Below are 22,661 nucleotides of genomic sequence, written 5' to 3'. Positions count from 1 at the left end.
GCATCGTTTGGCAGTTTTTGATAAAATGAAGCATAAAGTATTCTGTTATAATTAGAACCAGTAATCTGGTCAGAGCTGCCAGTGGTAGCGGTCATGTGTACGTGAGGTGTGGTCGCTTTTGTGAATATATATAAAAACAAAGATGATGTGACTTACCAAACGAAAGTGCTGGCAGGTCGATAGACACACAAACATACACACAAAATTCAAGCTTTCGCAACCAACGGTTGCTTCATCAGGAAAGAGGGAAGGAGAGGGAAAGACGAAAGGATGTGGGTTTTAAGGGAGAGGGCAAAGAGTCATTCCAATCCTGGGAGCGGAAAGACTTACCTTAGGGGGAAAAAAGGGCAGGTATACACTCGCACACACACACATATCCATCCACACATACACAGACACAAGCAGACATTTGTAGAGGCAAAGAGTTTGGGCAGAGATGTCAGTCGAGGTGGAAGTACAGAGGCAAAGATATTGAAAGACAGGTGAGGTATGAGCGGCGGCAACTTGAAATTAGCGGAGGTTGAGGCCTGGCGGATAACAAGAGGAGAGGATATTCTGAAGGGCAAGTTCCCATCTCCGGAGTTCTGACAGGTTGGTGTTAGTGGGAAGTATCCAGATAACCCGGACGGTGTGACACTGTGCCAAGATGTGCTGGCCGTGCACCAAGGCATGTTTAGTCACAGGGTGATCCTCATTACCAACAAACACTGTCTGCCTGTGTCCATTCATGCGAATGGACAGTTTGTTGCTGGTCATTCCCACATAGAAAGCTTCACAGTGTAGGCAGGTCAGTTGGTAAATCACGTGGGTACTTTCACACGTGGCTCTGCCTTTGATCGTGTACACCTTCCAGGTTACAGGACTGGAGTAGGTGGTGGTGGGAGGGTGCATGGGACAAGTTTTACACCGGGGGCGGTTACAAGGGTAGGAGCCAGAGAGTAGGGAAGGTGGTTTGGGGATTTCATAGGGATGAACTAAGAGGTTACGAAGGTTAGGTGGACGGCGGAAAGACACTCTTGGTGGAGTGGGGAGGATTTCATGAAGGATGGATCTCATTTCAGGGCAGGATTTGAGGAAGTCGTTTCCCTGCTGAAGAGCCACATTCAGAGTCTGATCCAGTCCCGGAAAGTATCCTGTGACAAGTGGGGCACTTTTGTGGTTCTTCTGTAGGAGGTTCTGGGTTTGAGGGGATGAGGAAGTGGCTCTGGTTATTTGCTTCTGTGCCAGGTCAGGAGGGTAGTTGCGGGATGCGAAAGCTGTTTTCAGGTTGTTGGTGTAATGGTTCAGGGATTCCGGACTGGAGCAGATTCGTTTGCCATGAAGACCTAGGCTGTAGGGAAGGGACCGTTTGATGTGGAATGGGTGGCAGCTGTCATAATGGAGGTACTGTTGCTTGTTGGTGGGTTTGATGTGGACGGACGTGTGAAGCTGGCCATTGGACAGATGGAGGCCAACGTCAAGGAAAGTGGCATGGGATTTGGAGTAGGACCAGGTGAATCTGATGGAACCAAAGGAGTTGAGGTTGGAGAGGAAATTCTGGAGTTCTTCTTCACTGTGAGTCCAGATCATGAAGATGTCATCAGTAAATCTGTACCAAACTTTGGGTTGGCAGGCCTGGGTAACCAAGAAGGCTTCCTCTAAGCGACCCATGAATAGGTTGGCGTACGAGGGGGCCATCCTGGTACCCATGGCTGTTCCCTTTAATTGTTGGTATGTCTGGCCTTCAAAAGTGAAGAAGTTGTGGGTCAGGATGAAGCTGGCTAAGGTAATGAGGAAAGAGGTTTTAGGTAGGGTGGCAGGTGATCGGCATGAAAGGAAGTGCTCCATCGCAGCGAGGCCCTGGACATGCGGAATATTTGTGTATAAGGAAGTGGCATCAATGGTTACAAGGATGGTTTCCAGGGGTAACAGATTGGGTAAGGATTCCAGGCATTCGAGAAAGTGGAGAGGGAAGTGAATAGATAACATTTTGAACTGGAACACATGTCCAGAATGTACTGCTTCTGTGCTACAACCATTTGAAAACGTGTGGGTATCGTGACCACTTTTACAAGTAATTGATTAGGTATGACCCAGTACATCACTTGTTTTACATTTCCACTCATTAACAGCTAAAGAAATTTCTCGTCTAATTGTTGATGAATTCTTTTCAACGTGATGCATTGCGGCCTCTTCCAATTCGGGTGTGCAGCGTGTCCTTGGAGCACCACGATCACACCTGCTGACAGTGAAGGTACCCTTTCTTGAAGCCATTGCATAATTGTGGCAAAAAGAATATGTGATGGAGTCAGACATTGTGGAGCACAATCTTGATAAAGACGACAAGCAGCTCTTCCATTATCGTGAGCTTTGTCATTCAGGAGGATCATGTTGGTGTATTCTGCAAACATCTACTCTCATCCATGTTGCTCTGACACTCACAGAATGTGAATGAGGCTCGAATCAGGTCAGAAATGTAGAACAGACATCAGCCAATCCAAAGTAACCACCCCTGCCACGACTTCATTGTTGCATACCCATCTAGCAAACATGTTTTTGAATGGCTGTAGACGTTTCCAGACAAGGGTTCCTATTCAAAATATTTTGTACTCATTCCCTTCTACAAGTCCAAGAAGTTTGTAACAGCAATTTCCAAACATCATTTCTGTGTGCCTAGTATTTTTCCTAGTAGCTAAAGGTCTCCAATCCATTTTTTCTGGCAAATAATGCCTGAGTAATGAAATGTGCTTTCAAAAGTGACATGTAGAATGTTTTACAAATGCAGTAAACTGCAATTTTCACTGAAAACATGTATATTTTGGATTATCCATATTTTTTGATTATCTGTGTAGTCTCTAGTCAGCAAGCAACTAGACATAAGAGAAAAATATTTCTGTGATCTTTTTGAAGACTTACTATAGAACGTTACTGCTCGTAGGTTCCTTTTTATTCTTTTGCTTTTTATGGAATGTCTTCATGATTGTAATAAACTTTCTGCACTTTATTCCAAACTCTTAGACACTTCGGTTTATAACTTTTACTCATGAGTATCTTAATGGTCTCAGTTTGTGGGCAGTGCCTTATTTCATGCAATATGATGATTGTGTCCCATGATAACTAAAGAATGTCATCTTACTTCAGTTCATATTTATTCATCTTTTATTTCTCCAAATAATAGTTATAACTTCATCCTTATTGCTATTTTATGGACTTCTCATGACTGTAAACAACTATAGCCACAGTAGTGTTTAACTTTTGACTACATATGCATTTGTTTTACATTTACGACTATTTAGATGGGCCCAGGATTTATTATATCGTAGTATTGTAACCTATATTCCTGTACATCTGGCATTTTGTATGCCTGTATTGTGGAATGACTTTAAACAACTATGTTCACAGTTTTTTAATCTTGTTTTCTTATGCTCATTGTTTTATGTCCTTGATGACCTTGATGGGTCAGTGAGATTTTTTGCCATAATTCTTTTGATGTAATTTAATTTTTTCCTTTTTGATGCTTTAGGTATCATACTTTCCAAGTTATCTTGTTGGTTACTTGGTTAATGTCATCTGGCAGATTTGACATATACTACGACAGCCGTCTTACTTGGATGCCAATAGTTGGTAACAAGTAGTCACTGTTGCAGCTTTGAAATTGGGTCCTGTGAAATGTGCACATCATCACCTCCATGCTGCTTTGATGATAAATAACGGCATCAGTCAAGCAGCATTTTCACTGGCATTTTGATCTAAGAGCACTACGCAGTAACTTGCATGCATTTCTACATGTCCAGTACTTTTTTTTACATCCAGCCGCTGTTACAGCTCTCAGATCCTCTCCTGCTGGATGGCACATATTGATATAACTATGCCGTCTCCATGGGAACCTTTAGCGTTGCCTAGCTGCCGTCTTTGCTGCTGTACAATCTATGAGCTTATGAAAAATCCCCACAGATGGCTATTGATGTTCTCCTAACAGATTATATTTCGTTATCTCTTATATATATATTTTTATCACAGACTGACGTAATGCTGTTTATAGCAGTTACTTTATATAATATAAGACACCTAGTACTACTTCTGTTGTTAGCTTTCATGTGACCATTTTGTATATACCTCATTGTAACAACCGTTTGATGTCCTGTATGCCTGATTGGTCAACGGTGATGTAAGTCAGTGTGCAGTGGCTGGAGCATCACGTATTTAAGCAACAGCTACATTGCTCTCCTTAGCACTTACTGTTCGCAGAGTCGTAGTGGCTGTTCCGTTAACAGCCACCGTCTACCATGATGGGTATAATTTCTTCTTTTATTATTTGTTATGCAAGATGCATTTAATATATTATTACATTCCTCTAATTCTATCAAATCTACGTACTACAGTGTGAGGTCTGATGGTGGTCTAAAACAGACCAAAACAAAAGGTTCTTGTGGTTGTGACTGTCATGTTCATTTTTAAGTAATAAAAAACCACGATGCTCCAAAAGAAATATTCTCAAAAATTATGGAACTTTTCATTATATCCTGGAATGGAGAACTTCCTCCCACAATCCATCCTGCCTCTCACAGGGTGATAACCTGCTGCCTGCCCAGTCCTCCTAGCCAAACCTACTCCCACCCTCTTAAAGCATATGTTGTATCTCTGTGGAAATCACAAGATCTCTCCTATTTACCCGATTAGCACATTTTATTCCTCTCCTGTCACAGACATATCCTACCCAGTCAGAGCCAGTGCCTTGTGTGAAAGCAGTTATTTCATATACCGATTCAGCTTCTGCACGGCGATTTGTGTTGGCATGAATACCAATCATCTGTCCATTGAAATAAATGGCTACAGCCAAACTGTGGCCAAGAATGAAGTTGTTGACTGCTCAGTGGTAGAACATGCTGTTGAGTACAACATGCTTGACTATTATGGCTGACTCACGACATATTTCAACTGGCCCCCAAGCCTCCTTCCAAAACTAATTTCTCTGCTCCTCGTGCATTCCATTTCACTCCATAAACATTAACATATACTTTTGTGTCTGCAGAATCATTCTTCCTTTGCTACTTTTTGTTAGGAAAATTACCTTACATTCATATATTGGTGAAAATATTACATTTATCATCAATATAACCACTGTTCAATAAACAAAGAAAGGCAAAGCTGTCATTAGCCCAAAGTTTGGTTTGAATATCAGAGCTTTATCATCTGTGGGTATAAATGGAGATACTATTAACTCACACTTCCTTTATCTGCACAAGAAACACATTCAGGAAATATCGTAAATTATCACTGCATTGTGCACATACTGCTCAGGCGAGGGAAAGGTTTAGATTCTCCTCTCATGTGACTGGACTGCCTTGAGGGAGCAAGTAGTGGAGGGAATTAGGTCCATCCTGCATCTGACTGTTACAGGGAAAGGAGTGAGGCACATAGTCTGTTGTTTACCCAAAGACTTAACACTTTCATTGAGTCTTACTAGGAGGCCCATGGATAAGCGAACAGTGAACTTCAGTATATATTATTATCTTCCTTGGACTTATAACTGTGTTCTCCAGCCAGCTATAATGAGGCGAGGGTGAGAACCTAAAACTATATGAAATCCAAACTGAAAGGCAACATAGATTTTTTTCTCATTTACAAAATATTGCTAGAACTGAATATATTGAATATATTGCTAAATATTGCTGAATAGATTGCTAAATAAGAGAGCAAATTTTTGGACTGTGCGGGTTCCAAATTTCAAACATTTATCTTCTTAAGCAGTGATCCACACTTTGATAAACTATGGATGGTGAAATCTTGTGCATTCTCTCAGACTAAAAACCGTTCTGAGGCACAAATCAGTGTGTGATCGCTGGCGGATGTGAAGCACTAAATCAATGCTCATGGACAGAAGAAATTTATAATTTTGCTACTGGTCTTTACAATTTAAAAATGATCAGATCTCTGTGACTGAATGAATTTAATGTTTAGGGAGTGAATATTCACAGTATCTACAAATGAAGACATATTTGAAAAACAGTGGTGATGTGAGATGTAGCTGATGAAAAAATAATTGCTTTGGAGTTGGAGCACACAGTAAGCTGATGTTCTATGCATGACCTCATGCAATTCTGATGGCAGATTTGACAAATTTAATACTGTGTAAATCTCCACATTTAAATTGCAGTAAATCTGTTTCAGGAGAGATAATAGGACTAATATTCCAACAAGTTTTTCACTAATAACTTGCCATTATTGTATGATTACATTCTGGATGTAAAGAGGCAGTCATCATAGACACTACTAAAGTAGTGTTGATAAACAGAAAAGATTGTGCCATGTCAGTTTCAGAATGAAAATGATACTTATTTCACTATTAACTCTAATTATCTGGAGCACCATGAACTCCAAGCACGCAGGCCATTTGCTACTGTAATTTTCCAAGTGAAAGGTCTTTTGGAAGTTTTGTGGTCTAATATGAAACAGTTGTAAAAACAGAACGACTGCCTTGCAGTCAATAAATTAATACTTCATAACTTTGTGTTTATGATGGTGGTGAGTAGAACTTTTATGTGTTACTATCAGGGCACTTAATATCTAAAGAGACTGTCATCTGATGAGTGAAACTAGTATAGTACCCATTGTATGGCTGTTTATCTAATGGTAAAGAAAGACATTCATTAGATCCACATAACAAAAATAAGTTAGAGCTGTAAACTTGACAGAGATTTGAAAAAGAGAAGTGTTGACTCGGCAGTGGGTCACTTAATTTCACTGACATAAGTTCATATGTTAAAATATGTTCTGCTGTTAATTGGATTAGTAACTGCTCTGTAACACTTAAGATTGTTTTTGTAGATAGGGTTGATGACGGTGTATTACACACAGTTGGGCATTAAAGAAACCTGTTGATAGAAAATAATAAATGGCGTAGAAGTAAAGGACATTGATCTGAAGTAATTTTACAGGAACTACTTGTACTGGAAGAGGAAGGTGCCAATAAGTACATTGACTCGGTGGCATTAGAGACGGTGCCATCATCTCTGAAACTTCCTCAGACACCATTCAGTGCTCTTATAGCAGAACAGACAAAATCATCTGTTTTGGATCCACTTGCAGAGACTCATCTACAGTTAGGAATTCCTGGTGATAAGGCAATACGAGAAGTAAGTAACAACAACATTATTTTAATTTTTTGTAATTCGATATTTATTAGATATCATTTAGCAGAGATACAAAAGAGGGGGGATGTAAATAACATAAGCAAAACTTTAAATTATATATGATTTTTGGTCTGCATAATTGCATCTGTGCACTCACAAAATTTTACTCGAAATTGAAACTTCATTTTTAATATTGCTTTACATTGCAACCCTGACCATTCAGTCTCAGAACTTACAGCACTAATAATAGTATGAAAAAACAAATATAAATACTGAAAGATTGATGTTCTGCAGTGTGCTTTATCAAGTATAAAATACGTAGAAAATTTTAAGATATTGACTTATAAAAATACTACCTCTATACACTTTTTCTTTGGTAAGAATCTTGGTAAAATATAATACAAAATAAACAACAACATGTAAAACTTGTCTGGTAATAATGATACACTATTACAGACAAAATCATTATAAGTTATAAATCAAACATTCAGTATATAACTAACTTTGTCTTAGAAATATCAACTGCTTTTTATACAAGTTGAACCTAGAAAATAAAATTAATATTTCATGTAGTGCAGGCAGGAAGGAAATGTCCAGTGTTTTCGTCTTTGGAAGACATGCTGGTATATATATCCTGAAAAATAAGAAATATTTGTAAATAACTTTTTCAATTGGTAATAGACTTGTTTTATTGTATAACAATAACAATCTTTATGACCGTTGCTCAATCTCTTTTATTTTGTGGTTCATTAGAGAGCTGGGTATAAGTTAGTGTCTCCAATTGGAGAAAACAATGTTGCAAATACTTAAAGCTTATGCAACCAGTCAAAATGTTGAAATGTTGAATAACATACTAATCAGTATGACTGGTTGCGGGTACGGTATTATACATAATTTTCATGAGAATACAGCTATGTAAAATAACACTGCCATTATGGCAAGCTTTTCATAAAGGTTCTTCTTTCTGCAAGCTCTGCCATTCTTCTGAATTAATCAAAAGTGTGTCTCACATAACATGAACGTCCTTATATTTCAAAGTGAATTCATAGCATCAAGATAAGTGTTTTCCTAATTGAAACTGCACAAAAGTGTGTATTATGCCTTTTTTATGTACCAAATCGCTGAAGAAATTTAAGATCTTGTTCAACAGAAAAACGTACTTTTCTAAAAAGATGTTTGATTGTTGTTGTTGTTGTGGTCTTCAGACCTGAGACTGGTTTGATGCAGCTCTCCATGCTACTCTATCCTGCGCAAGCTTCTTCATCTCCCAGTACCTACTGAAACCCACATCCTTTTGAATCTGCTTAGTGTATTCATCTCTTGGTCTCCCTCTACGATTTTTACCCTCCACACTGCCCTCCAATACGTTTGATTGTTATTGAAAACAAAACTAGAGAGGGATGACATTCTCCAATGTGAAGTCCAGGATTATGCTACTCACAACATAGAGCAGGCACTGAGTCGCAGACAGGTACAGTGAAAATACTGCTAAACATTGAAGGTTTCAGACAAAAAAATCCTTCTTTGGAAGTAGAAAATACACACACACACACACACACACACACACACACACACTGCAGCTCACACACAAATGGACACAGTCTCCAGCTGCTGTGGCCATTTGTGTGTGAGTTGTGCTTGTGTGAATATATATATGTGTGTGTGTGTGTGTGTGTGTGTGTGTGTGTGTGTGTGTGTGTGTCTTTTCTATTTATGAAGAAGAACCTTTTTTTCAAAAATTGTATATGTTTAGCAGTCTTTTCATTGTTTCTTCCTGCGACTCAGTGCCTTCTCTGTGTGTCAAGTAGCAATGTATCCTTTTCATAATATTGTTGTTATTCTTCAGTGTGAAGTTCCCACATAAATATGCAGGTTGAAATAAAACTTAAGGCTAAAGCTATCTGCACAGCATAATTTAACAGTCATTGTCATGAAGACACCATAAAATAATTTCTAAAATAGCACTTTTTGTGCAGACTTCGACTTCATAGCATATTTGCAGCTAGTTTGCAAAAAGCTTCAGTGCAAAGATAAACAAGCAATATATTAGTGTACTACAGTTTCCAAAATCTATTGAATGCCATTAATAAGAATACAGCTATGGAAAATCTGCAATGGACATATGAATGGGTGTAAGAATTGTGTGTGTATTTGTGTGTGTGCTTCTCATCTGTCGAAGAACTTTGCTCAGATGCTCTTTGCTAACAATCTACTCTTAAATTTGTGTATCCTTTGTCTACTCTTAAATTTGCATATCCTTTGCTGAGTGCCCCTCTGTACAGTGAATAGCACTCTATCCTAATTCATATTATTAATACGCATACTTTGTGCTATATACTAAATCTTCTTCAGTATATTTGTGGATAAAAAAGCTGTGAATATTAAGCATGCACCAAAGTGCCCGACTGTATTTTATCTGTATGAACAGATGTACTCTGCAAGCTCTGTATGGCTCTTTAGGCACTCTAATCTCTTTTCTGTTGGTCTCTTGTACCCTACGTGAGATACACAAGTTTTGCAGCAGATTTGTTGCACACTATGTTTTGATACCAGTTCTCTCAGTTTACCCAGCATGGTTTTGCAAGAATAACATTAGCTTCCTCTCACAGATTCTCACTTAACTTCTCTGTGTGTGTCTCTCTTACATTTTTATTTGAGCTATACTGACCTGTTATGGTCCTAGGAGTCTGCCTTTCAATTCATTCAATGTCTTGTACGTTGCTCATCTATTGTACAAAACTGTGTTTTGATATCTTGATCTTTTATGAAATCCCAGGGTTGTCCAAATTGTATATCACAGCTTGTACACTATGTGATCGAAAGTATCCAGACAACCCCCAAAAACAAACATTTTTCATGTTAGGTTCATTGTGCTGCCACCTACTGCCAGGTATTCCATATCAGCAACCTCAGTAGTCATTAGACATCATGAGAGAGCAGAACGGGGCACTCCGCGGAACTCATGGACTTTGAATGTGGTCAGATGATTGGGTGTCACTTGTGTCATACATCCGTACGCAATATTTCCACACTCCTAAACATCCCTAGGTCCACTATTTCCATTGTGATAGTGAAGTGGAAGCATGAAGGGACATGTACAGCACAAGAGTGTACAGGTCGACCTTGTCTGTTGATTGACAGAGACCGCCGATAGTTGAAGAGGGTCATAATGTGTAATAGGCAGACATCTATCCAGACTATCACACAGTAATGCCAAACTGCATCAGGATCTGCTCCAAGTAGTATGATAGTTAGGTGGGAGGTGAGAAAACTTGGATTTCATGGTCGAACGGCTGCTCATAAGCCACGCATCATGCCAGTAAATGTCAAACGATGCCTCACTTGGTGGAAGGAGCATAAACATTGGATGATTGAACAGTGGAAAAATGTTGTGTGGAATGACGAATCACAATACACAATGTGGCGATCCGATGGCAGGGTATGGGTATGGTGAAACCCGGTGAACGTCATCTGCTAGCGTGTGTAGTGCCAACAGTGAAATTCGAAGGCGGTGGTGTTACATTGTGGTTCTGTTTTTCATGGAGGGGTCTTGCACCCCTTGTTGTTTTGCATGGCACTTTCACAGCACAGGCCTACATTGATGTTTTAAGCACCTTCTTGCTTCCCACTGTTGAAGAGTAATTCGGGTATAATGATTGCATCGATCGAGGACCTGTTCATAATGCACAGCCTGTGGTGGAGTTGTTACACGACAGGTGGAGTGGTTCCACGACAATAACATCCCTGTAATGGAGTGGCCTGCACAGTGTCCTGACGTGAAACCTATACAACAGCTTTGGGATGTTTTGAAACACTGACTCTGTGCCAGGCCTCACAGACCGACATTGATACCTCTCTCAGTGCAGCACTCTGCAAAAAATGGGCTGCCATTCCCAAAGAAACCTCCCAATACCTGATTGAACATAAGCTTGTGAGATTAGAAGCTGTCATCAAGGCTAAGGGTGGGTCAACATCATATTGAATTCCAGAATTACTGATGGAGGGTGCTACGAACTTGTATGTAATTTTCAGCCAGGTGCCATACTTTTGATCACATAGTGTATGTACAGCTAAGCTGGGTTATGTCTTGATGTGAATTTTCATGTTCATTGAAGCTACTCACAATAAGCAACATGGCCCCTCCCGGTACCAGTTGTGGAATTTTAGGTTATTTGGGCATGAAAGTTTAAAAGGGGCCTGGCAAATTTATAGAGGAAATGAGTTTTGCAGTTTCAGACTCATAAACCTGTACAAAAAAAAAATCATCTAAGAATAAGAACAATGTAAAGGGTGCTTATCAGTTAACAAATTACAGGTCTCAGGGCTGTGTTACAGATATATTTTTGAGGCAAATTTATTTGTGGTTAGAAATGACTGTGATCTGAGTTATAATAAATGAAGTTTGAGGCTGTTTAATCAGACGACTTTGGAAAAAAAGTCTAAGTGATCTGCATGTCACACATTCTTTAGAATGAAAAACCACATGACACTGATAGTGACAAGGATGATCCTGCAAAAGCTACAGGCAGGCTTTTTGAAGAAAGTCTTTTGGAAGAAAGTATAATGTTTAACAACAGTTGCTTATTGTGACTACAGTATATCATGTTCTGGATTGTTTAAATGATCAAAATATTTAACCCCGGAAAGTTGCATAATATGATGTGAAATAGGGGTGTTCTCCAACCAGAGACAAATATGAAATCCAAAAGAATTATATTTCATTACTATGTTGTTACGAAATTTCACTGTGTGATTCATAGTGCATAACAATGTAAACTGACTGCTGTGTCATTCTGTGCCCATAGTACTGTACATCACCATGAAGTGGCATGTAATAAGTTGACTGCTCTCCTGGATGTTGATGTCCACTTTTCCAAATTGAGGCCTCTGCATCTACATCTATATCTATACTCTGGAAATCACTGTGTGGTACATGCCAGAGGTATCTTCTTCATGGAGTTGCTTCGTTTGTTAGAATTTGTGTCTGCACAGTTTCTCATTTTCCTGATGTTGAGGTAGCTTGAAAGTCAGACACAACCTGTGCTATGACATGTGTTTTTAGGAGTTATTACCATTTGACCCCCTACCCCTCCCCAGATTCTTTATGTTTCTGGCACATTACAAAAAATACAAGTTTTTGTTAAATTACTCTTCTTACATTCCCACTTACTTCACTAGAGCTGCTATTTTTAATTGCAGCTGTAGGGGAATGACCTTTGGATACAAAGCTGGAGATTATTGCAGATACCTAAAACTTTTCGCATTTGCTGTATAGCATTGGATATATTTAGCAGTATTCCAAAGTAGTGGATAAGAAGAATGTGAATTGGCTGTAGTACACTATACCCTGTACATATCATTGTGATTCCTCATGAATTAATCATCTTTGTATAATTTCACCACTAAAAGTAAGAAAAAAGAAATTAAAATATTATGAAAAGTGTAATAGAGCAATACAGACTCACTCTAAGAAACATCTTTATGAAAGCATGGAATGCCAGCAGATGAAATAGAGCTCAAACATTTGCCATAGTACTGTCATTTGTGTTATTTTTCTATTTTGTGAAGCTGATTGCAGGGGCAAGAAACCTACTAGAGGTTTGCATATTCATTGACTGTAACGTACAATGAAATCTAGAAACACAGGGAAGTAAAAACATCTGTGTGCATAGTTAATGTACTTGTAAGGAAGGTACCCTCAACACCTGTTTCCATGCAACCACTGTTGTCACATTCTTACGCTATTCGTCAGATAACAGGAACTGAATGCCGTTGAGCAGACAGTGTATTTATTTCAGCACCCTCTCTCCCATCTTTGAGATCCAGTAATACTGTAGTGGGATAGCATTTACATGACCGGCCACTGAAACCATATCAGTGATGGGTGTTTGGCATCCATATTTTTAAAGTCATTCTTCTTGTACTGTGCCAGCATTGCAAATGATTCTGTGACAACAGTATGCATTTACAGACCTATCTTAAGGGACAGGCAGTTACAGAAGAAGGCAGAAGTGATGTTCCTCTTAGGTCACCATATCATTTGCTCTGCAGTGTAGAGTGCACGAGTTGCATGAACATGCCTCTGCATACTCTTATTTATTTATTGAAGCAATATTGCAGATAACTATTAATGCTTCACTTTATTTACTTCTTGTGCCCTGTATCTTAGATTTGTCATTTTTAGTAAATCCCTTTAAATATTTTTCTCTTTCCTTGCAACTTCACTATAAGACAAGACAGTAACAAAAGAAATAATTTGTACCTGTAGTTAATGTTTGCGTCCAGCCCTGTAATTCCGACAGCGCTTTACTAGGTCGAACCTCCTGTACCTCAAACAGTGCCACTGCGGAATTTGTCGCATTATTTCAATAGCCTGCAGGGAGACAAACAAAAATTTTTCAGTTGAAGAACATTAAACATTGTAGTCAGAAGTAATTTTAAAAAGTGTCACATTAATGCTAACCAATATGACAAACAGTTGGTCATTAACTTCTTTTGCAGATTTAATACATATGTTAATGACCTAAAACTATACATATGGCATATGCAGAGTGACATATGGAATATAAACTAATGTTTATATTCCAGGACAAACTGTAAGTAAATAAACATCAAATTGCATAAGGCATGTCATCTCAGCAGTCATTATCTTCAGCACTTAAGTAATTAAAATGAAATATTGATCTCCCGATCTATGTAACTGACTTCATTCAGTGTCTTTTGGTATGTTTGCCATCAAAACAATACTGACTCAAAGAAAAAGACGTGTTGCCTGCATGATGCGTGCTTTACTTCAGTTCAACATTCTGATGATGAGCATGTTGAAATGTGTAACATAATGTATAATAAATTAATTGTGAGATTAAGACTTTATCATAGTTGTTTAATGTCCAAATAAAAAAAATATAACACCAAAACATTACTTATATACTCAGTCTTCAGTTGAATATTGTCATTCAGGCTGCTTAGGGAGCTCAGTTTAATTGTAAACTTGAGAGTACCTTTCCCTCAATAATAATTTATAACTGCTACAGACAGCTAGAGTAGATGAAGGCTGGTAGTAGGTGAACATTATGATCTGATACAGTTCTTTGTGAGCACTTTTATTCCCACATACATACTCAGCATACCACTGTGAAGAGCATTGCAAGATACCATGTTTGGTTTTCTTCCCATTCCAATCTCTATGGAGTGCAAGAAGAATGATTGCTTGAATGCCTCTGTACATGCTGTAATTAGTCTAATCTTGTCTTCACAGTATCTATGGAAGCAATACTTTGGATGGATGGATTACAGAGTATCTGTAGATTCTTCAAACAATACTGGTTCTTGAAATTTTGTAAGCAGTTTTTTGTGGGATGATTGGCACCATTCTTAAAGTGTCTGCCTGTTAAAATTTTTCAACATCTCTGTGACATTTTCCCACGAGTCAAACAAGCCTGTGACCAATCCATTAAATTTCGGGCATGATGTAGAGGTGCTACTTCTGATGTTTCTGCTGCATATTCTCCAGCCATCCTCAGAGTGAGTCAAAAGTTTGATGTGGTGAAAGCATTAAGATGAGGAAGAGATGGTTTTATGGGTCTACAGTTTGGACAAACTATGACTATGACACCTGAGAACACGACTATTGAACTCTTTTAGTTTCTTATTGAAGTGCCAGAACTCAGAACTATGGAGTTCCAAAATTTGCAAGATTGCCTAACTTTGTCAAGAACCCTGCAGTAAGCAGAATTTTACATAGGGCTGGCTCTGCTATTATTAAAGAAAGGATTTGTTTTATTTGTCAGAAGTTGGACAGTGGTTCTGAACACCTGTATTGTTTGCATTTGAAGATAGCAGCTGGTTTTTCTCATGACTTGTGGAACTGGATTGATGGCACGACATGGACTGTTTCTGCCTGGGTTCGTTAAGTGGCTGCAACTAGACATATTGCCAAATATAACTAATTACACCAGCATCCTCACATGGACTCTCTTGTTTGATGTCCCATTATAAAATTGATGGATGAGGATCTGGATGAAACTACATTTTCTGTTTTAAGTAAGGGTCTAAATTTTGCCCCTACTGTAAAAACCTTGCCTATATTGTCTTTCATCTGTGCCACTGAAGAACCTTTTCAACTGCTATCACCAAGCGAGGTGGCAGAGTGGTTAGCACACTTGACTCTTATTCAGGAGGATGACAGTTCAAACCCACGTCTGGCCATCCTCATTTAGATTTCCCTTGATTTCCGTAAGTTGCTTCAGGCAAATGCCAGGATGGTTCCTTTAAAAGGGCGCAGCTGATTTCCCTCCCCATCCATCCCTAACCTAAGCTTGTGCTCCATCTTAATGACCTCATTGTCAATGGGATGTTAAACTCTAATCTCCTCCTCTTCCTCCTCCTCGTCCTCCAACCACTAACACAACATTCAGCTGGAGAAACTAGATGTGAAAGCTTTATGAAACATTGTCCTTAAAGAAATAATATTTGTAAGGAAGAGAGATTTACGACACAAAAGTTGTGTGAGGATACTGGCAAGGTTGTCCTGCATGCGGATAAAGGTAATATTACTGTTCTATTGCCTCAGGTAGTCTATAAGGATATATGGCCTACTAAATTCTGGTGCATACAAGAAGGTTAACAAAGTGACAATAAGGACTGCTGCCTTACTTAATGCTTCATCGTTACCAGAGGAAGTTATGAAACGTTGAAAAGTGCAAAATGTGGTACCACCTTGATTTTATAGGCTTCCCAAAGTTTATGAGATGGATAAGGATGAGCTGTAGACGATTTGTCTATGCAACCAATAAAGAGCACCATTGGTTCACCTATGTATCTCTCTGCCAAATATTTAGCTTCATTATTAAAATCATTGGTAGGAAAATTTAGTCACCACATTCATAATTCTATGGATTTTATTCAGAGACTTAGCAACCTCACACTGAATAGTACATATGTGCTGGTTAGTTTTAACATGGAATCATTATTTACTAAGATACCTTAAGAGGATTCTTTGTCTCTTATAGGCCAGCGTATTGACAAAAACATCACGGCTATGTTTGGGTGTGTACTCCTATCATCTTATTTTCCGCTTCGAGGACTAGGCACTGGGCTCAGCAGGTTTTAAACCAGCAGTCTTCTGTAGGTACAGGATGACACATTTATAGTATGGCCTCACGGGAAGGATGAATTACATCGATTTCTTGAGCATCTAAACTGTATGCTCATTAGTGTAAATTTTCTATGAAAATAAAAAAAAAAGTTGGCTGACTCCCTTTCTTGGATTTTTCCATTTGTCGTAAAGTTGATGGCACATTAGGACATGCTGTATATCATAAACCAATGCATACAAATCTATATTTACATGTAGTAGCTGCCATCACCCTTCACAAACCGTAGGTATCCTTAAGACCTTAGTGCACATGACACATTGTATATCTGATAATGATAATTTTCAGGAAGAGCTCACACACCTCAAGAGCATTTTAATGTGGGTGGATATTCCGAGCGACAAAATTTGTAGAGTATTCAATGTGAATCCTACAATGCAAATACGTAACCCAGAAGAAGAAATTAATGTCTTGGTTTTGGCTTAGGTGGGTGCTCTTTCCTTAAAGATAAGCTGTATTCTCGAGAAACGCCATGTTAAGGTGATCTTATGGCTTCCTACCAAGACTGCAGTCTTACTCGGTTCTGTGAAGAATGATTTATTCCTCAACAAGTGTGTGTATGAGTACATGCGGTAATCGTAATAAGTCGCATATGGGTCAGACAACACTCACCATTGACAGAAGCTCAAAATCTAGTATTGGCTTCAATAAAAGATGTTTATAATAGTCTCCACAACCTGTCAGATAATCCAAAGAGATTCTGGTCATATGTGAAGAATACTAGTGCAAGATGCAATCAATGCCTTCTCTGCACAATAGCAATGGAAATACTATCAACGACAGTGCTGCCAAAGTAGAGTTACTAAACACAGCCTTCCGAAATTCCTTTGTCAAAGAATTTGAATCAAGAACACTTGCAAACATGAGTATCACAGAAATAGACATCTTTGGAGCAGTGAAGCAACTTAAATCACTTAACAAAGTCAAGTCTTCCACTCCAGACTGTACACCAGTTAGGTTACTTTCAGAGTATGCTGATACAATAGCTCTGTACTAAAAAATCATATACAACCATTTGCTCTATGAAAGATCTATACCCAAAGAGTGGAAAGTAGCATGGGTCACACCAATATTCAAGAAAGGTAGTAGCAGTAATCTACTAAATTACAGGCCAATATCATTAATGTCAATATGTAGCAGGATTTTGAAACATATATTGTATTCGAACATTATGCATTACCTTGAAGAGAACAATCTATTGATACACACAGTCAACATGAATTTAGAAAACATTGTCTTTATGAAACACAACTAGCTCTTTACTCACACAAAATGTTGAGTGTTATTGACGAGGAATTTCAAATTGATTCCATCTTTCTAGATTTCCAGAAGGCTTTCGACACTGTACCGTACAAGCGGCTTGTAGTGAAATTGTGTGCTTATGGAATATTGTCGCAGTTATGTGACTAGATGCGCGATTTCCTGTCAGGGAGGTCACAGTTCATTGTAATTGATGGAAAGTCATCGAGTGAAACAGAAGTGATTTCTGGCATTCCCCAAGATAGTATTATAAGGCCTTTGCTGTTCCTTATCTATGTAAATGATTTGGTAGATAATCTGAACAGCCGTCTTAGGTTGTTTGCAGATGATGCTCTCGTTTATTGACTAGTAAAGTCATCAGAATATCAAAACAAATTGCAAAACGATTTAGAAGAGATATGGTATGGCGCAAAAATTGGTAATTCACCGTAAATAACAAATAGTGTGAGTTCATCACGAGTGTAGAAAGGAATCCATTATACTTCAGCTGCATGCTAGATCAGTCAAATCTAAAGGCTGTAAATTAAATTAAATACCGAGGACTTACAATTACGAACAACTTAAATTGGAAGGAACACACAGAAAATATTTTGGTGGAGGGTAACCAAAGACTGTGTTATTGGCAGGACACTCAGAAAATGTAACAGATCTACTAAAGAGATTGCGTACACTATGCTTGACCGTCCTCTTTTAGAATACTGCTGCGCAGTCTGAGATTCTTACCAGATGGGACTGATGGAGTACATCGAGGAAGTTCAAAGGAGAGCAGCACATCGTGTATTATTGCGAAATAGGGGAGGGAGAGTCACTGAAATGATACAGGATATGGGGTGGACATCATTAAAACAAAAGCATTTTTTGCTGCGGTGGAATTTTCTCATGAAATTTCAATCACTAACTTTCTTCTCTGAATGCGAAAATATTTTGTTGACGCCGACCTATATAGGGTGAAATGATTGTCATAACAAAATAAGGGAAATCAGAGCTTGCACGGAAAGATATAGGTGTTCATTTTTTCTGCAAGCTGTACGAGATTGGAATAATAGAGAATTATTTTGGAGGTGGTTTGATGAACCCTCTGCAAGGCACTTAAATGTGATTTGTAGAGTACATGTAGATGTAGAGGTGCGTGGAACACCAAAGATATACATGCTTAGCACAGCCAGACAAGTTGGCTGTGACAGAACATTGTGTAGATATGGGTCATTTGATGAACTACACTGACTTGAAGATTTTAACATCCATCTCTTCCTTCTGGGATTGCATTTTCAAGTAAGCCATAGAAATTAGACTAATTTAAATAGAGATGAATGTTTTAATTTGGATAAGACATGGGATCTGGCTGTTGGTTTAATTAAATTGCAGAGAAGTAGCCAAGGTGTTACCACCATCAAATATACATTGATAAGTGAATTGAATGTATGAACACTTTCATCATAGGTGGTGCATGTGTAAGTTTACCTGTTTTCTGTGTCTGTGACACACATGGGCAGTACTGTCGCGGTGTGGCATATAAGGCCACGCTTAACATATTGTCATCAGTCTAGTGACTCATTCTGAAGATGGTCAGATGATATGCAGCTGAAATATCAGTTGAAGAAGTAGCACTTGCGTGGCTCCATGCCTGAAATTTAATGTATTATTATGTTGCAAGAAGTTAAAAATGTTCATCAAAGCCTGTGACCATTTGTGCTGCCCTTCTTTGTATGTGTTCAATATCCCATGCTAGCCCCATTTGGTATGGGTCCCTCACACTAGAGCTATATTCCGAGATGGGATGTGTAAGTGATCTCTAAGTAGTTTCCTATTTAGACTGACCACGTTTTCCCAGTATTCTGCTAGTGACCCAAAGTCTGCCTCCTACTTCACCTATGACTGAACCTAAGTGGTCATTCCATTTTGTATCCCTACAAATTATTACACCCATGTATTTTTATAAGTTTAATGCCTCCAATTGTGCCTCATTGATGTTGTCATTTTCATGAAGTGCACAATTTTATATTTCTGTGCATTTAAAACAAGTCACCAATATTGGCACTACTTTGCAATTTTATCAAGGTCTGACTTGATATCTGTGCAGCAGAGAAAATTTCAAACTTTTTAGGTCTCATGTTTTCATGCGTAATCAAGGGATGACACTTTCAGTAACCTAAATACTGCTCCAGACAGTAATCAGAAAGTGATAACTGAAACATATGCGTAAGTTGTCTTTACAGTTTTTACAATAGCATACTGGTTGTCTCCATGCATACCATGTGCTCACAGTGAGAGAAAATAATGCTTGAGAATGAGTGTGGGAAACATCAGATTCATCATCAATCATCACTAGCCATTTGACGTACAATGCTGGATGAAGGGCAAACTTATCTTCTCTCTTGAAATCCAGCAAAGAACTTACTGCCTTCATCTACCATCTAGTACCTGACTACTTGCTCCACCCACCTTCACTTCAATTTCATTACAGTCATATTTATGTCTTTCACACCAGTCTGTTCCCTGATCCATTTATTTGTTTTTCCATCTCTCCTAGTAATTCCCAACATACATATCCCATTATACACTGAACTTACCTTGGGTTTTGAACAGTTTTCACATTAAAAAGCCCATGTTTCACTGCCATTAGTTAAAACTGGTAACACACAGGGACTGTTAAGTGTCTATTCCAGACACATCAGAGACTTAGTGAGGAAGATTATTTAGCTTACCTATAGCACTCCAGACCATTTTTACTCTTCTGTTTCTTTCTTTTCATAGTCATTCAGTTATTGTCCTCAATTGACATTAGTTCAGGAACTTTTCAGCTGAATCTTTAACTTCATTGTTAACTTGTACTATTTTCTGTGGTATATTGACTATACATTATTTTAGTTGTATTGCAGTTGATTATTTGTTATTGGGAAATGCTTCAGAAAAGGGGAATTTGAAGGCTGACTATGGGAAGAATAAAGGAAATGTATTAAGAAAAGCAAAATTAGAGAAGAGAGACTGGTGCAAACAGAAAAATGGGCTAAAGCAAGGAGTGCACTAATCCCTCTACTTTTCTTCACTGTTATGGCTGAGGTAATGACAGGGATGGCAGCAAGAATAGAAAATGAAAACATGAAAGCAGTGGTGTTTGCAGATAATTTAATGATGTTGGGAAATGGAGGAGGAGAGGTACAAGAAAGGCTAAATGTATTGGATAAAGTTGTGGGACAGTATGGATTGAAATTTAAAGCAAAGAAGTGTGAAGTGATTGTCACAACAAGGAATAAGATGAGAGTTACAATGGATGTAAGTACTGTGTTAGAGGGCAAGTACTAAAGAAAGTGAGAAGTTTCCAGTATGTGGAGAGCACAATAGAAAACAGCAACAGGAATGATAAGGAGTTAAATGAAAGGGGAAGGCAGCCACATGGATTCCTGCAGAATGTATGAAGCCTGGTATGGAGGAAGTATGTACCACTAAAAAGTAAGCAAAAGATCATACCAATCATATTGTGCTCAAGCTCTCATGCATGCATCAGATATGTGGGTAATAAAGAAAAGGCATGTGAGCAGCATACATGAATATGAGACGAGAAGCAAGTAAGACTGACTAGAACTGATAGAGTAAGGAATGAGACAAAGAGAGAAATAGTGAAAGAGAAGCCCATGCAAGAGATCATGGGAAAGACAAAAATTTAGAAGCTATGAGCATGTTAAGAGAATGGGAGTTGGCTGGATATTGATACAGGCTCATGAAATGACAGTAGGAGACATGAGATCTATAGGGAGACCAAGAGACAGGGTGAACTGTTGGAGTGGAGAAATGTGTGATGAAGAGAGGAAAAGACGGGTACAGAGTGGAGAGAGAAATATGGTGGGAAGACAGAAAAAGATGGAGAAGCTTATGTTCCAAACAGACCCAGCCAGGGGCTGGAAACTGTAGATGACGACGACGGTGACGATTATTATTATTATTATTATTGATTATCAGCCCTGCTTTCAGACAGTGGTTGATATCAACTCTGCTTCCAAACTTTCTTTGTTAAGTTCTTCCATTAGTTGTTGAGATTTACCTACATTTGAGGCAGACAGCTATACTATTTCATCTGCAGAAATAAAGTTGGTTCCATTAACATGCATTCTTCTTTTTCACCTGATAAGAGATCTCTGTTCTGAATTTCTCACTGTTTCGATGAAGTCTGAAGGAACTGCAGCAGTGACTTATATTTCTTAATGCCCTGTTCCATATGGGCTGTTACTACAGATTTTGTTGGAATTGAGTTGTCATCTCTCTCAAAATGTATGAATCTGCTGTAATTTATACTGATTGCTCCCTTCTATAATTTCATTCATGACATGCAAACTGTTTGTTGTGTTATATCTACCAGTAAAGCCAGCTTTTCCATTTACGTCACTAAAAAATAATGCTTTACTTTGCAGTAGGTAATAGTTTTAGTGAATATCTTGTACATTACAGACAGACATATGTCTCTAGTTTCTTATGTCTTGTATGTCTCTCTTCTTGTGAAGTAGAACAATTACTACATTATTCCAGTTCTGGGATATTGTCTTCCTCCACAAACATTCTGCTAACAAGAATGGATTTTTTCACTCTGCATCGGATTGTTTGCTGATATGAAACTTCCTGACAGATTAAAACTGTGTGTCAGGTCGGGGCTGAACCCAGGACCTTCGCCTTTCATGGGCAAGTTTGGAAGGTATGAGATGATGTTCTGTCAGAAGTAAAGCTATGAGGGTGAGTCATGAGCTGTGCTCCAGTTGGTAGAGCACTTGCCTGCGAAAGGCAAAGGTCCCTGGCTTCGAGTCCCAGTCTGAACACAGTTTTAATCTGCCTGGAAGTTTCATTGTGTTGACAATTTCCAGTTTTTTTTCTATCAATTTCTTGTTCTTGTTCTTCTTCTTAGTGTTTATCCTACACTATCAGGATCCACTTGTTGACACATCTGCCTCCACTTGGGCCTGTCAGGGGCATCTTCATAGGTGGCATTGATGAATTCCATATCCTTCTTGATATGATCCATCCATTGTGTCTTGGGCCTGTCAAGAGGTCACCGGACATTTATGTCCAGGTGCATAGCTGTTCTTACTATTGAGTCTGTTTCACTGTGTGTGATGTGTCCACTCCATCTTAACCTGCTTTCCCATAG

The 22,661-nt window shown here is 38.6% G+C and overlaps 1 protein-coding gene across 1 annotated transcript in view; it reads left to right on the top strand.

The window, feature by feature from the left end:
- LOC124607404 (WD repeat-containing protein 75) overlaps positions 1-22,661 on the top strand; it is a 218,743-nt gene that overhangs the window by 93,857 nt on the left and 102,225 nt on the right. The window contains exon 13 of the mRNA XM_047139728.1: positions 6,918-7,115. Within this exon, the coding sequence (XP_046995684.1) occupies positions 6,918-7,115 (198 nt within the window). The remainder of the gene's footprint in view (positions 1-6,917; positions 7,116-22,661) is intronic.

Source organism: Schistocerca americana, chromosome 3 (genome assembly GCF_021461395.2).
Source record: "Schistocerca americana isolate TAMUIC-IGC-003095 chromosome 3, iqSchAmer2.1, whole genome shotgun sequence".
In the NCBI taxonomy this organism is placed as follows: Eukaryota; Metazoa; Arthropoda; class Insecta; order Orthoptera; family Acrididae; genus Schistocerca; species Schistocerca americana.
Note: the sequence above shows the minus strand (reverse complement) of the source record. Positions and strands in the feature narration are given on the sequence as shown.